This window comes from Aethalodelphis obliquidens, unplaced genomic scaffold (genome assembly GCF_003676395.1).
Source record: "Aethalodelphis obliquidens isolate GAN/ISIS:26980383/991018 unplaced genomic scaffold, ASM367639v1 scaffold1, whole genome shotgun sequence".
NCBI classification, from domain to species: Eukaryota; Metazoa; Chordata; class Mammalia; order Artiodactyla; family Delphinidae; genus Aethalodelphis; species Aethalodelphis obliquidens.
Window position 1 is genome coordinate 81,429,703 of NW_020837945.1, and position 14,474 is coordinate 81,444,176.

General features: G+C 41.3%; 1 protein-coding gene across 6 annotated transcripts in view; it reads left to right on the forward strand.

Moving 5' to 3' along the window:
- IGF2BP2 (insulin like growth factor 2 mRNA binding protein 2) overlaps positions 1-14,474 on the forward strand; it is a 160,261-nt gene that overhangs the window by 124,740 nt on the left and 21,047 nt on the right. For 3 of the 6 annotated variants that reach the window (XM_027109634.1, XM_027109643.1, XM_027109659.1), the window contains 4 exons: positions 1,433-1,567; positions 8,834-8,956; positions 9,299-9,434; positions 12,245-12,373. In XM_027109634.1, the coding sequence (XP_026965435.1) occupies positions 1,433-1,567; positions 8,834-8,956; positions 9,299-9,434; positions 12,245-12,373 (523 nt within the window). The remainder of the gene's footprint in view (positions 1-1,432; positions 1,568-8,833; positions 8,957-9,298; positions 9,435-12,244; positions 12,374-14,474) is intronic. The other 3 variants (XM_027109651.1, XM_027109668.1, XM_027109674.1) reach the window with 1 other exon arrangement.

The following is a 14,474-nucleotide window of genomic DNA, read 5'->3' on the forward strand; positions in this document are numbered from 1 at the left end:
CACAGCATGATGTAATGAACAAAGCACAGGTCTTGAAAACAAAGACCCTTGTTCAAGTTTTACCACTTAATAGCTATATGATCTTAGAAAAAATGTTCAGGTCTCTGAGCACCAATTGCTTCTTCTGTAAGCCAGGAGTATTGTGAGAATTAGGACAGTCAGGCAGATTGAAGGAAATTACAAAGCACTTAAATTACAAAGCACCAAATTACTGACAAATATTTGTTATTTACATGCCTAGTGCATTTTATTCAGGTTATTGAGTGTCTTGTAACCTGAAAGAGAAAATACTGTTTTCTGCAAAGTGAATGAGTTACTTCCAAATAATGGACACTTATATGAGTCCCAGAGTTTAAAATCATAGGAGTGAAATGATGAGATAGTACAGGGGGCAAATACTATGTGGTGTTTCCTTTATTTTAAAATCAGTCCCCTTTTTTCCCAAGTTTTCTTCACTGAGAAAGTGATTTTTATTTGTATGTCTTTTTGTTCCAAAGATTATTTAAAGTGGCTTTATAAATGCAGCAAGGTTAGGGACTTCCCTGGCGGTCCAGTGGTTAAGACTCCACGCTTCCATTGCAGGGGGCGCTGGGTTCAATCCCTGGTAGGGGAACTAAGATCCCGCATGCCGCGCAGTGTGTCCAAAAAATAAAATAAAGTAACTAAAAAAAAATCATTTAAAAAAATGCAGCAAGTTTAAATACAAGTGAGTTAGTTCTCAAAGTGTGTGCCCATTTTTTTAGAAATAGGCCAGAGACTTGGATTTGGGCTTTCTGACAGCCAGAGTAAAAAAGGATACAATCAATTATGTGATTTTGAAAGTTAAAAACAAATAGAGCCACAAGTACCCAAAGAAGTCTGATAAAGTCATCGAGCTTTTGAGCCATTAGTTTTTAAGAGCCTGGAAGAAGGCAGGCTGCCGGTGGCAAGGAAACCAGAAACTTAGGCAGAGAAAGGGCATGCCTCTGTTTTCTGTCCATACTCAGATACATAAAGCTTGCTTGAATTTGGTGGAGTTGGATTAACATATGGCTTTTAAAAGCTGCAATCAGTTCAGAGACCGGCACTGTGCCAACGTGCAGTATTATCCCGCTCACTTTACTCTTCACTTCTAAGATCATTGGAAAGACTACACAACATACTTCATTGACCAAACTGGCTTCATTACCACGTTGCCTTGGTGCCTTTGCCCAGTGGCACTCCTGTAAGAAAGATTCCCTTCTCAGTGGAGGTGCCGAGAATTTGGGTTTGGCACAAGACCTCCTGCACCGCTTGCCGCCTTCTTGGAGAATGGCATTGGTTGCAAACGTGCTCATGACACTTCCTGGTCTGTCTGTGTCCTTGCTGTACATTGGCCAGTGCGACGCATTCTTGGGACTAGGATCCAGTCCCAGATGACGCTGTGCTATGGCTCCTGATTCTTTTCCTGCAGGGTAGACATCCATAGAAAGGAGAACTCTGGGGCTGCAGAGAAGCCTGTCACCATCCATGCCACCCCAGAGGGAACCTCTGAAGCATGCCGCATGATTCTCGAAATCATGCAGAAAGAGGCTGATGAGACCAAACTGTAAGTTTGCATGCAATGCACAGACCACTCAGCAGAAAAAAAGATTAGGTTGTCATTCATTTAACCCAGGAAAGTTTTAAAAAGCTGTAAATCTATTTCTTAGTAAAGAGAGCAGGGGAAGGATTATTTTTCAGAAATTTGTTCCTAAAGAGAATACGGTGGGAAATAGATCTTTTATGTTTATAACATGGCTGCTTCTCTACTTGTATGTTTCTCTTGGTGAGCCTAATGCTTCCATCACTCACTGGTAATAATTATTGGTAGGAACGTATAGACCTGTGCTGTCCAGGGCCATGCAGTGATGGAAATGTTCTGTATCTGCACTGTTCAATACGATAGCCACTAGCCATGTGTTCCTGTTGAGTGCTTGAAATGTGACTAGTGCAATGGAGGAACTGAATATTTTATTTTAATCCATTCAGACTTAAATAATCGCATGTATGGCTAATGGCTATCATATTGGACTGGGCAGATACAGAAAATACATTGTTGTCAAAACCATCATTTACTATGCTGGAAAAGGGGTTTGTCACCATGCTCCTAAGCCACTTGCACTCTTAAAATTGGATTATGTTTCCTTAAATAGTAGAAACTGGTATCTGAGTGGCTACTTCATTCTTCTTTGTTTTTCTCTCTCCCCCTGTCCATTTCTTTTACAAAATATTTCTTAGGATTCCTGAGTGTTGTACCAATTTGAATGACAAATACAGTTCTTAGTAACTTGTATAATTTAGTAATACAAATTTATTAATTTGTATTATAAACAAATTAATGGTAACGGAATAGGCAATATAATAAAAAAGGCTGTATGTTTGTTTGGCAAAATCCACTTACAGGCATGTGTGGCAGTTTTAATAAAGAAGCAGTGAGGGGGCTTCCCTGGTGGCACAGTGGTTGAGAGTCCGCCTGCCAAGGCAGGGGACACGGGTTCATGCCCCGGTCCGGGAAGATCCCACATGCCGTGGAGTGGCTGGGCCCATGAGCCATGGCCGCTGAGCCTGCGCGTCCGGAGCCTGTGCTCCGCAACGGGAGCGGCCACAACAGTGAGAGGCCCACGTACCGCAAAAAAAAAAAAAAAAAAGAAGCAGTGAGGGATGAATTGAATATAAAACTGATTTAGCAAACAATGTCAAAGAATAGTGTTCCAAAACCAAGAAGATGAAAGTAGTTCCTAAAAGAAAAACGTTGCAAATCTATTCTTAGATTTCGTAAGGGACTCTAACATTTCACTTAACTAATTATTTACTATTTGGGGCTTTTGAAACCCCCCACATGCTGTGTCTTAATTTGAAGAAGCCCCTCCCTCATCTAAGTTATTGAGAATTTTATAAATGTTACCCTCCTTGGTCCTTTGAGCTAGGTGTAAGCATCTGACAATATTCTGAAGAACCAAAAAGACTGATGTATAAATTGGATTCTTAAAGTATTCGTGTAGAGCCAAGATAGAATTTGACTGTCTTTGAAATACTTTTTTTTTGAGTGTGGCACCTTGCTGAGCACTGTGCTGGGTTGAGGCTACAGCCCTGAACAAGATCCAGTTCCTTTTTTTATCCAGTGGGAGAGACATCTGCTAAACAAATAATTATACCAGTAAGTAATTAAGCACAGCTATGAGAGGTGCTACAGTGGAAAACAACTGCAGGTAACTGGAGGCCCTAATCAAGGTTTTAGGGGGCAAGAAGAGATTTGAGGATTTCAGAGAAGGCCTCCCTGTGTAAGTGACATTTAAGCTGAGCTGTGAGGAAGATGAGTAGGAGGTGGAGGATGGAGGAGAATAGGGATTCTAAACTTTCTTTCTATTCATTTACCAAATATTTATTGAGTACATACTGTCTGTCAGGCACTGTTCTATGTGCCAGTGGACAAAGCTGACAAAAAAACCCTGCCCTCTGTAAGTCACATTCTAGTGGAGCTTCTTCAAACATCCATGTATTTTGAAGCAGTAGTAATGCATCTGTTCAATGCTTTTGGTCTCAAGTAACAGAAAACATAACAAGTGGCTTAAGCAATAAGAAACAATTATGATGTCACGTAATTAGAAGTCCTTATTATGTGAGAGTGACTGAAAGGTCAGTTGAATCATAGACTAAAAGGCCCATGACTTTTCTTTCTGCTTTACCTTCTTCAGGGTGTCTGATACTCCCCTGATGATGACAAGATGACTGAAGTGATTTCAGACCTTGGATCCCCACAGAAAACTATTTAAAAGTTGAAAGAGAAGGCATCCTCTCCTTGTCCCCCCACCCCGCCCTTTTTTTTTGAACTTTTTTTATTGTAAAAAAAAACAAACAAAAAAACACCTATCATAAAATTTATCATCTTAACCATTTTTAAGGGTACAGTTCAGTAGTGTTAAGTATATTCACATTATTGTGAAACAGATCTCCAGAACTTTATCATCTTACAAAACTGAAACTCTGTGCCTGTTAAACAACAACTCCCCTTTTCCCTCTCCCTCCAGCCTCTGGTAGCTACCATTCTATTTTCTGGTTCTGCGAATTTGACTATTTTAGAGAACTCAGATAAGTGAAATCATACAGTATTTGTCTTTTTGTGACTGGCTTATTTCACTTAACATAATGACCTCAAAATGAATTCATGTTGTAGGATTTCCTTTTTTAAGGCTGAATAATATTCCATTGTGTGTGTATACCACATTTTGTTTATTCATTTATCCATTGATGGAGATTTGGGTTGCTTCTACCTCTTGGCTATATGAATAGTGCTGTTTTGAAATATCTCTTTGAGACCCTGCTTTCAATTCTTTTGGATATATACCAAGAAGTGAGATTGCTGGATCATACAGTAGTTCTATTTCCAATTTTTTGAGGAACCTGTTTTCCATACCAGTTGCACCATTTTACAATCCCACTAGCCTTTCACAAGAGTTCAGACTTCTCCACATCCTTATCAGATATATGATTTGCAGATACTTACTTCCATTTCATAGGTTGTCTTTTCATTTTGTTGAGTGTGTCCTTTGATGCACAAAAGTTTTTAGGTTTGGTGTAGTCCCATTTGTTAATTTTGCTTTTGTCAACTGAGCTTTAGTGTTATATCCAAAAAACAGTAGCCAAGTTCACTATCGTGAAGCTTTGCTCCTTTGTTTTCTTCTAGGAAAATTGTACTTTCAGGTTTTACATTTAGGTCTTTAATCTCTTTTGAGTTAATTTTTGTATATGAAATAAGGGTCCAACTGCATTCTTTTTTTTTTTTTTTTTTTTGTTTTGGTACGCGGGCCCTTTTCTTTTTTTTCCCCTCCCGTTGCGGAGCACAGGCTCCGGATGCTCAGGCTCAGCGGCCATGGCTCACGGGCCCAGCCGCTCTGCGGCATGTGGGATCTTCCTGGACCAGGGCACGAAGCCATGTCCCCTGCATCGGCAGGCGGACTCTCAACCACTGCACCACCAGGGAAGCCCCCAGCTGCATTCTTTTGCAAGTTTTCCAAAGTTAATTTTCGAAGACACTGTCCTTTTCCCATGATGTAGCCTTGGCACCTTTGTCGAAGATCATTTGACCATATATGCAAGGATTTATTTCTGGGATCTCTATTCTTTCCTCTTGGTTTATTTTTCTGTCTTGATACCAGTACCATACTGTTTTGATTACCATAGCTATACAATATGTTTTGAAATCAGGAAATGTGAGTTCTTTTTCAAACTTGTTTTGATTATTCAGGGTCCCTTGAGATTCCATATGAATTTTTTTTAATAAATTTATTTACTTTATTTATTTTTGGCTGCATTGGGTCTTTGTTGCTGTGTGTGGGCTTTCTCTAGTTGTGGTGAGCGGGGGCTACTCTTCGTCGCGGTGCGCAGGCTTCTCATTGCAGTGGCTTCTCTTGTTACAGAGCGCAGGCTCTAGGCATGCAGGCTTCACTAGTTGTGGCACATGGGCTCAGTAGTTGTGGTACACGGGCTTAGTTGCTCCATGGCATGTGGGATCTTCCCAGACCAGGCCTCAAACCTGTGTCCCCTGCATTGGCAGGCGGATTCTTAACCACTGCACCACCAGGGAAGCCCCTCCATATAAATTTTTACAATGAGTTTTTCTGTTTCTGCAAAAGTTGCCATTGGGATTTTGATAGGGATTACATCAAATCTGTAGATTGTTTTGGGTGGTGTGGACATCTGAACAACTTTAGGTCTTCCAGTCCAGGCATCCGGGATGTCTTTCCATTGATTTCTGTCTTTAATTTCTTTCAGCGTTGTTTTATAGTTTTCAGTGTGTAAGTCTTTTACTTCTTTAATTAGGCTTATTCCTCAATACTTTATTCTTTATGATGCTATTATAAATGGAATTAATTTCCTTTTCGTATTGTTCATTGTTAGTGTATAGAAACACTACTGTTCTTTGTATGTTGATTTTATAGCCTACAGTGTTGCTGAATTAGTTTATTAGTTCTAACAGTTTTCTTGTGGAATCTTTGTTTTCTACATATAAGATCATATCATCTGTGAACAGAGATAATGTTACCTCTTCCTCTCCAACTTAGATGTCTTTTATTTTTTTTCCTTAGCTACTTGCTCTGGATAGGACTTCTAATAGTATGTTACATAGAAATACTGAGGGCATCTTTGTTTTGTTCCTGATCTTAGAGGAAAACCTTTCAGTTTTTCACCATTAAATATGATGTTCACTGTGGGCTTTTCACAAGTGGTCTTTATTATGTTGAGGTAGTTTCCTTCTGTTCCTAAATTGTTGGGTGTTATTAATCATGGAAAGTTGTTAAATTTTATCAAATGCTTTTTCTGTATCAATTGAGATGATCATGTGGGTTTTGTCCTTCATTCAGTTAATGTGGTATATTATATTGATTAATTTTCATATGTTGAACCATCTTTTCATTTTAACTTAAAGGACTCCCTTTAGCATTTCTTGTAGAGCTGATCTGATAGTAATGAACTCCTTTAGCTTTTGTTTATCTGGAAAAGTATTAATTTCCCCATCATTTTCAAAGTTTGCTAGATGCAGTATTCTTGGTTGATAGTTGTTTTGTTTGTTTGTTTGTTTGTGGTACGCAGGTCTCTCACTGTTGTGGCCTCTCCCGTTGCGGAGCACAGGCTCCGGACGCGCAGGCTCAGCGGCCATGGCTCACGGACCCAGCCGCTCCGCGGCATGTGGGATCTTCCCGGACCAGGGTACGAACCCGCGTCCCCTGCATCGGCAGGCGGACTCTCAACCACTGCGCCACCAGGGAAGCCTGATAGTTTTTTCTTTCAGTGCTTTGAATATGTCATCCCATTCATTTCTGGCCTGCAAAATTTCTGCTGAGAAATCCATCCATAATCTTATGGAGATTTCCTCATATGTTACTAATCACTTTGCTGCTTTCAAGATTTTCTCTTTGACTTTAGACACTTGGGTTATAATGTATCTCAATGGAATTCTCTTTTGGTTTATCCCGCTTGGATGTTCTTGGAGCTTCTTGAATCAGTATGTCCATTTGTTGTCTCAGATTTAGAAAGTTTTCTGCCTGTTTTCTTTGAATAAGCTCTCTGCACCATCTCTCTCTTCTCCTTCTGGGATTCCAATGACATGTATTTTGATCCACTTGATAATGTTCCGTAAGTCCCTTAGCCTTTCTCCACTTTATTTATTTATTTTTTTTGGCTGCGTTGGGTCTCCCTTGCAGCGTGCGGGCTTTCTCTAGTTGCGGTGAGCAGGGGCTATTCTTCATTGCGGTGCACAGGCTTCTCTTGTTGTGGAGCACGGGCTCTAGGCACGCGGGCTTCAGTAGTTGCGGCACGCGGGCTGTAGGGTGCACGGGTTTCAGTAGTTGTGGCACATAGGCACTAGAGCGCAGGCTCAGTAGTTGTGGTGCACAGGCTTAGTTGCTCCGCAGCATGTGGGATCTTCCCGGACCAGGGATCGAACCTGTGTCCCCTGCATTGGCAGGTGGATTCTTAACCACTGTGCCACCAGGGAAGTCCCTTTCTCCACTTTTTAAAAATTCTCTTTTGTTTCTTCTCCTCTCATTTGATGATTTCACATGACTGATCTTCAAGTTTGCTGATTCTGTCTTCTGCCTGATCATGTGTGCTGTTGAACCCTTTTAATGAATATTTCAGTTCAGTTATTGTATTTTTCAGTTCTGTTATTTCTGTTAGGTTTTTTAATAGTTTCTTTTTCTTTGTTGATATTCTCACTTCATTCATGCATCATCTTCCTGATTTCATTTAGTTGTCTGTGTTCTCTTTTAGGTTATTGAGTATCTTTATGATCACTATTTTAAAGTCTTTGTCAGGTAGCTCATAGATCTGCATTTCTTTAGGGTCAGTTTCTGGAGTTTTATTTTGATCCTTTGATTAGGCCATGTTTCCATTTCTTTATATGCCTTATAACTTTTTGCTGCGATTTGAGCATTTGAAAAAAAAACACCTCTCACAGTCTTTGCATACTGGCTTTGTTCAGGAGAAGATCGTCACTAATCAGTCTGGCTGGAGGTTCTAGGACCTCTCAAACCATTTCTGATCTCTTTCACCCTCTGGCTTCTGACTATGGAACTGCAGCTCTAACAGTTCACCTCTGTTTTCAGCAGCTTCCAGACTCTGGCACCAGGCTTGTCAACTCTAAGTCAGGCGAGACAGAAACCAATCACTCGGGCAGCTCCCAGGCAAGCCAGAACGTGGGAATCATGGTCCAGTTTTTTGTTTCTGTCCCAGGGGAGGATCCCTGGTATGGAGGATTTCCTCCCAGTTTCCCCTTGCTATACTGTGTAGGGGAAGGAGCATGAAAGGCATGCCAAACGCCACAAAATTTCCTACTCCTTTTACTTGAATCCCTTTTTGGTTTTATAAAAGCCTGGGTGCTGTAGCTTCTCACCTGATCTCTAGAGTTCTTAGAGAGATAGTCTAGCCTATCTTTTGTTGTCAACTTGGTGTCTCAGTGGGAGTAGGAGGGCCTGTAGCTTCCTAGTCTACCATCTGACTGATGTCATTATCCATTGTGCCTTTTTTAAGAGCAAGGAGAACCTTCCTGAAATCACCCAACAGACTTAATTCTCATACCTAGTTGGCCAGATCTCTCTCATGGACCCATTTCCAACCAATCACAACAAGGGAGTATAATTACCATGATTTGGCGTGTGTTAATCAGAATTCACGCACCAGAGTTAGTGAAGGACCCAGCATCTCATAAAGCCCATGGCCACTTGGTACCTGAACAGAAATGGCTTCTATTTGTAAGAAACAAGGAGGGTAATAGCTCTTGGGAGGCAACCGTTGTGTTCACCTTAAATGTTAAAATGTGGCTTGTGTCTTTTAGAGCTGAAGAGATTCCTCTGAAGATCTTGGCCCACAATGGCTTGGTTGGAAGACTGATTGGAAAAGAAGGCAGAAATTTGAAGAAAATTGAACACGAGACAGGGACCAAGATAACAATCTCATCGTAAGCCTCTTGTTCAGATTAATTGTGCCCAATAATGGAGAATTTGAGCATTTTGATATATCCAACTCATTCATCTGCTTGAAAGTGGGAATGTAATCATAAGTGATATGGTTATATTCAACACCATCAAAACAAATACATAAATAGTTACCAGTCAAACATTTTCTACTGTGGATTTGATCTAAGTCACTACAAAGATTTGAGATAAGATGGCAGATATTCTGTGCCACAGCGTGTGGTGTCTTCTCCCTGTCTCCTCCACCAAGACTTGTTTGTGATCCTTCTGGGATTTTATTTTTCCTTTTGAAAAAAGGAAATTTCTCTCTTTTTCCTGGTGGCCAGCTTACAGGATTTGAGCATATACAACCCTGAAAGAACCATCACTGTGAAGGGCACAGTTGAGGCCTGTGCCAATGCTGAAATAGAGATTATGAAGAAGCTGCGTGAGGCCTTTGAAAATGATATGCTGGCTGTTAATGTAAGTGCCTACTGCTTTCTTCTCCACTGGTTTTCACATGTATTTTCAGGCAGGACCCAAGCCTCTCTAAGCATAATTGCCATTCAGAAAGTGAAGAAGCACTTTAGAATAGGTATGCAGAGTTATTCATGTCTTCTTGGGGCAAGGGCATTAGAATAATCAGGAAACGAACTAGTAAATTATGATAAGTGCACTGGACAAAATAGTATGGAGTCAACGAAATCACAACTTGGAAGATTTTAAAATGAGGAATTGCTTATGATGTATTGTTAATTAAAAGAATATATAAAAGTATATATAACTAGGGTTATAATTATGTAAAATAATATGGGTCAAAATGCCTGGAAGGCTATATATAAAAATCAAAATAGCTGGTATGTTAGAAAAGTGGGATTTTTTTCCCCTATTTTCCAATTTTAAAAGTACATACTTTAAAAATAACTTCTGATTTTCATCTCTCACTGATCTGTTCTTTTATTTTTTTAATTAATTTATTTTTAAATTTTATTTATTTTTGGCTGCATTGGGTCTTCGTTGCTGCGTGCGGGCTTTCTCTAGTTGTGGCAAGCGGGGGCTGCTCTTTGTTGTGGTGCGTGGGCTTCTCATTGTGGTGGCTTCTCTTGTTGTGGAGCACGGGCTCTAGGCGTGCAGGCTTTAGTAGTTGTGGCACACGGGCTCAGTAGTTGCGGCACGCAGGCCCTAGGGTGCACGGGCTTCCGTAGTTGCGGCACTCGGGCTCAGTAGTTGTGGCTCACAGGCTGTAGAGCACGGGCTCATTAGTTGTGGTGCACAGGCTTAGTTGCTCCATGGCATGTGGGATCTTCCCGGACCAGGGATCAAAGCCGTGTCCCCTGCATTGGCAGGCGGATTCTTAACCACTGCGCCACCAAGGAAGTCCCTGATGTATTTACGCCCAGTAAACGTTGTCATCCACCTCAGCTCTAATACTTCTAGCAGACTGATTTGAGTTTGTTCTTCCTGTTACTACTACTAGTTCCAACTTTTTAATGGAGAGACACCATTCTAAAGTTCATTCAGAAATCTTAAAAATATTTGTCCGTCAATCAAAGCACAAACTCAGCTCAGAGGAGTAAATTTTTTCATTTTTTATGGTAGTGATTTTTTTAACATATACAAAACAGGAAAGGATACTATGATAAGCTCTCATATGCCCATAATCCAACTTCAACAGTTACCAACTCATGGCCTGTTTTGTTTCATCTGAACCTTTATCCATATCCCCACCCACCTTGGATGACTTTGAAGAAAATCCCAGACTTTGTATATAACATTTCACAGAAGAATAAATGTTGACGAAGGACTAGGTAGGTTAAACGCAGCCCCAGTTTCCTCACTGCAGCACTTTCCACAGGACCTTCTTACTCAGGTCAGTACTCTCTCTCCCACCTCACCCCAAATCCCCCCTTAGTAGCCCTTGTCACATCATAATTACGAGGCACAACGAGGAGAAGACTTCAGTGTGAACTTCTCCCCTGTTTGTGTGTATTTGTCTGTGAAAGTATCATCTGCTGATCTCATTTTCTTCTTTGGGGATCTTGATATCTTATGATAAACAGCTCTTTCCATGAACACCTGGAAATGCTGCAAAGGGTCTGGGTGCTCCAGACATCTTCCCCTGAGCATATATATCACTTAGGTTCATTCATGTCTGGGCTAAAGTCATGCATTGATAGGTGAATAACAGAACTACTAAATCTTATACATGAATGGGATCAAGGTCAAGGATCTTAGCTCTCCTATTCCAGACATTCTAAAAGAAGACAACTTACTGGGTGACCCTAGAGCCACAGATAAGAAAAGAGAAAATGTTAGAGCTTTGCTTAGCGTTCAGGGGGCAGTGGTGGGACAGGTTGGATACAGGCCAGGGTGGGCGCTGCATCATTCCTCTGCCTCTGAAGGGGCAGCCTATGTGAGCATCCCCATATTTAAATGTGAAATTAGCAAGTGAGATGATCATGAAGCTGGCAACTAAATGGTAAAGAAGCCAAGGTTGTGAACCATTCTGAATATGGATAATGGAGTTTACATAAGTGGTATCTTAGTGAAGGGTCTGATCTTTCCCTGGATAGAGTTAGGAAAAACTATTAATCTAATATGTTTTAAACATATTCATCCAGCAAATATTTATTGAGTACTTACTATGTACCAGGCACTGAGCTCACAGCACTAAATAGGACAGTCTCTGTCTATAAGGAAACTGTGGTCTAAAAAGGGGAGAGGCAGCTACACAGGCCATTCAGATACCATGTGATGCCTGCTGTTGTAAGGAAACGTGGGCATGTTAGGAGAGCACCTTGAGCTGAGGCCTTTGGGGTGAGAGAAGGCTTCCTCGAAGAGGGGACACCTAAGCTCAGGTGAAACCCACATGACGAGTAGGATGTAGCCAGGTGAGGAGGGAGAGAAGCACATTTCTTGCAAGGTAGACAGTGTTGGGGGGGGGGGGGGGTCCAGAGGAGAGAGAGGAGGACGACCGGGCAGAGTGGAGGTAAAGGGTTAGCAGGAGAGATGCTGGTGAGGTGGCCTGGGTCCCCAGGAAGAGCCTTGCTTGCTGTGTTAAGATGTGTAGACACTCTCAAGGCAGCAGAGAACCTTTGAAGGGAAGCCACAGTCAGGTTGAGGTCTGGAGAGCTCACCCCTGCAACACGGTGAGGAAGAGGCCCACGGGGCCTGGGCGGAGCTGATTCATTAGGAGACCCTGGTGCCACCCAGGCAAGAGATGGAGGTTGACCCAGGCAAGCTGGACCTCTCAGGTCTCCTCCCCTCAACTTTTTCTCCATTTTTATTCCCAGCAACAAGCCAATCTGATCCCGGGGTTGAACCTCAGCGCACTTGGCATCTTTTCAACAGGACTGTCCATGCTGCCTCCGCCAGCAGGGCCCCGAGGAGCTCCCCCCGGTCCCCCCTACCACCCTTTCACTGTAAGTAGCTCAGTTCTCAGGGGTTTGCTCATACGCTCCTCCAGGCAGCAGCATTTCTCTGCCATGTTGAATCAGAGCCAGAGCCTTCATTTGGAGGCTGTGCTCATAAGGGATTGTAGAATGAATTCAGCAGTTCTTAGGACTTCTTCCTAATGGACAGATTAATGTTACTAAACCATCTTCTAAGTATGTGCTCTTAAACATATAGTATATGTCATATCTGGGAAGGAAAGAGACTACTAGCAAATTCATTAGCTAGAAGCCTACTCATTGTAAAAAAAGGATTTGTTAGCTCAAATCAGAACCTTCATGAGTGTTGTTCACCTACTAAAATATTAGGGTACCTGGATGACTCATGTATAAAATTCCCACCTGTGTCTATGACTCAAATTCATTATATTCTATTAATAGGCAGTTTTAAAAAGAAAATAACACAGTGTCTAGATTTCTAAACACTTAGCACAATGCCTGGCATTTAGTAGATTCTCAGTAAGTATTTATTGTTTGAATCATAATTAATAGTGGCAGAAGAAATGTGAACTTTCTGCGTTTTCTGCTTGTTCGCATTCTCAAGCATCATCAGGATCAACAGATTACCAAATTAGGGCTCAGGGTACTTGACAGCTTTTTTTTTTTCATTCCTAATTCTTCTCCACACATACTACTTATTTTTTAAGCAAACTAATTTTCTCCCAGTGTTTATACTGTTTAAATGGGAAGAATCAGGTTGGAGAACATTAGCTTAACCACTTCTTTCTTTTGAGAGGTGGTCTCTGGTGTGTAGTAGGCATTGCAGTGTCGGAATTCCTAGTAACTCTTTGGGTCTCTGTAGAGAGGTAGGATGAACCCACTGTGCTGTTTTGTCAACAAAATACAGACATGAACTTGCACCCACATCCTGAGTCACAAAAACATACACATTCTGTCATCTTGTTTATATACAGCTCTTCTGAGTCATTTTTAAATCTCCATACCGTAGAGTTATATACATTTTCCCTTAAACTAAAGGATAGGGTCCAATATTGAGCTGTGTGTGTGTGTGTTAGAGGGAGCTGGGAATATGGCAGGAGGGAAATGGCAGCTGTTATAGTCATGTAGCTGCTCTAAGGAGGGAGAACAGCTATGAGAGGTGCATGTCCCCGTATCTTTGCTGAGATTTGAGAATGACCGAGCCCAGTACAATGAACTGGCATTTAGACACATCTCATTTCTTGGGAGAAAGACTGTACATACTGCTCCACAGAAGATAACTTCAGAAGCCTCTCAACCTAAGTAACGTAAATGGTGGGAGAAAAAAGATATAATACAATAGACCACTTCTAAAATTGATAATCTAAAAGAGAGGTCAGCAAACGACAGCCTGAGGCAGCCCACCACTTATTTTTGTAAATAAATACATCTGTGAATGTTTGTTTACGTACTGTCTGTTTGCTTTCCTGCTGTGATGGCAGAGTTGAGTAGATGCAGTAGAGACCCTGAGGTATGCAAAGCCTAAAATATGTATTTGGCTCTTTACAGAAGATTTTGCAGACCCCTGAACTAAAACAAAAAGAGAACTTTTCATATGATAGCAGAATATTTTCTAAACTTGAAAATAGGTTTTGCCATTTTGAAAGCTTCCTTCACATCTGAGATTTTTTACTAAAATAGTAGAATAATGATTTTACTGAAATAGTTTCTGTTCTTTATAAAATAGATTTTAAATAAAATTTCTTCTTTAAGCTAAAAGCCATGTAGTTCTGATCTTGAGCCCATAGGTCAAGATTAGATTCTAACCCAAAGCACACAGTTGCCCCAAATCTGCAACAGTACATCTCCTGCAGACCTCTCTCTCTGACAGCTGCAGAACTCAGGGCAGGCATGGAGGTGGCCATCGCCACCCACCTGTGCAGAATCTAGAACCTGTACTGCAGGATTGAGGGCTTCCCTAGTGGGCTCAGGCCTCCTGAGAAGGACAGGGTAGGATGGGGTGGTGGGGATACTTCAAATACTTATAAAATATTATTGCTTGCTTGTCACAAAGGCATTCAGATTTCAAGGAACTAGGTTATTTCCTGGTTGCTTTTGTGCATCACCAAACTCTAGCGCTTTTGCTCTTAGC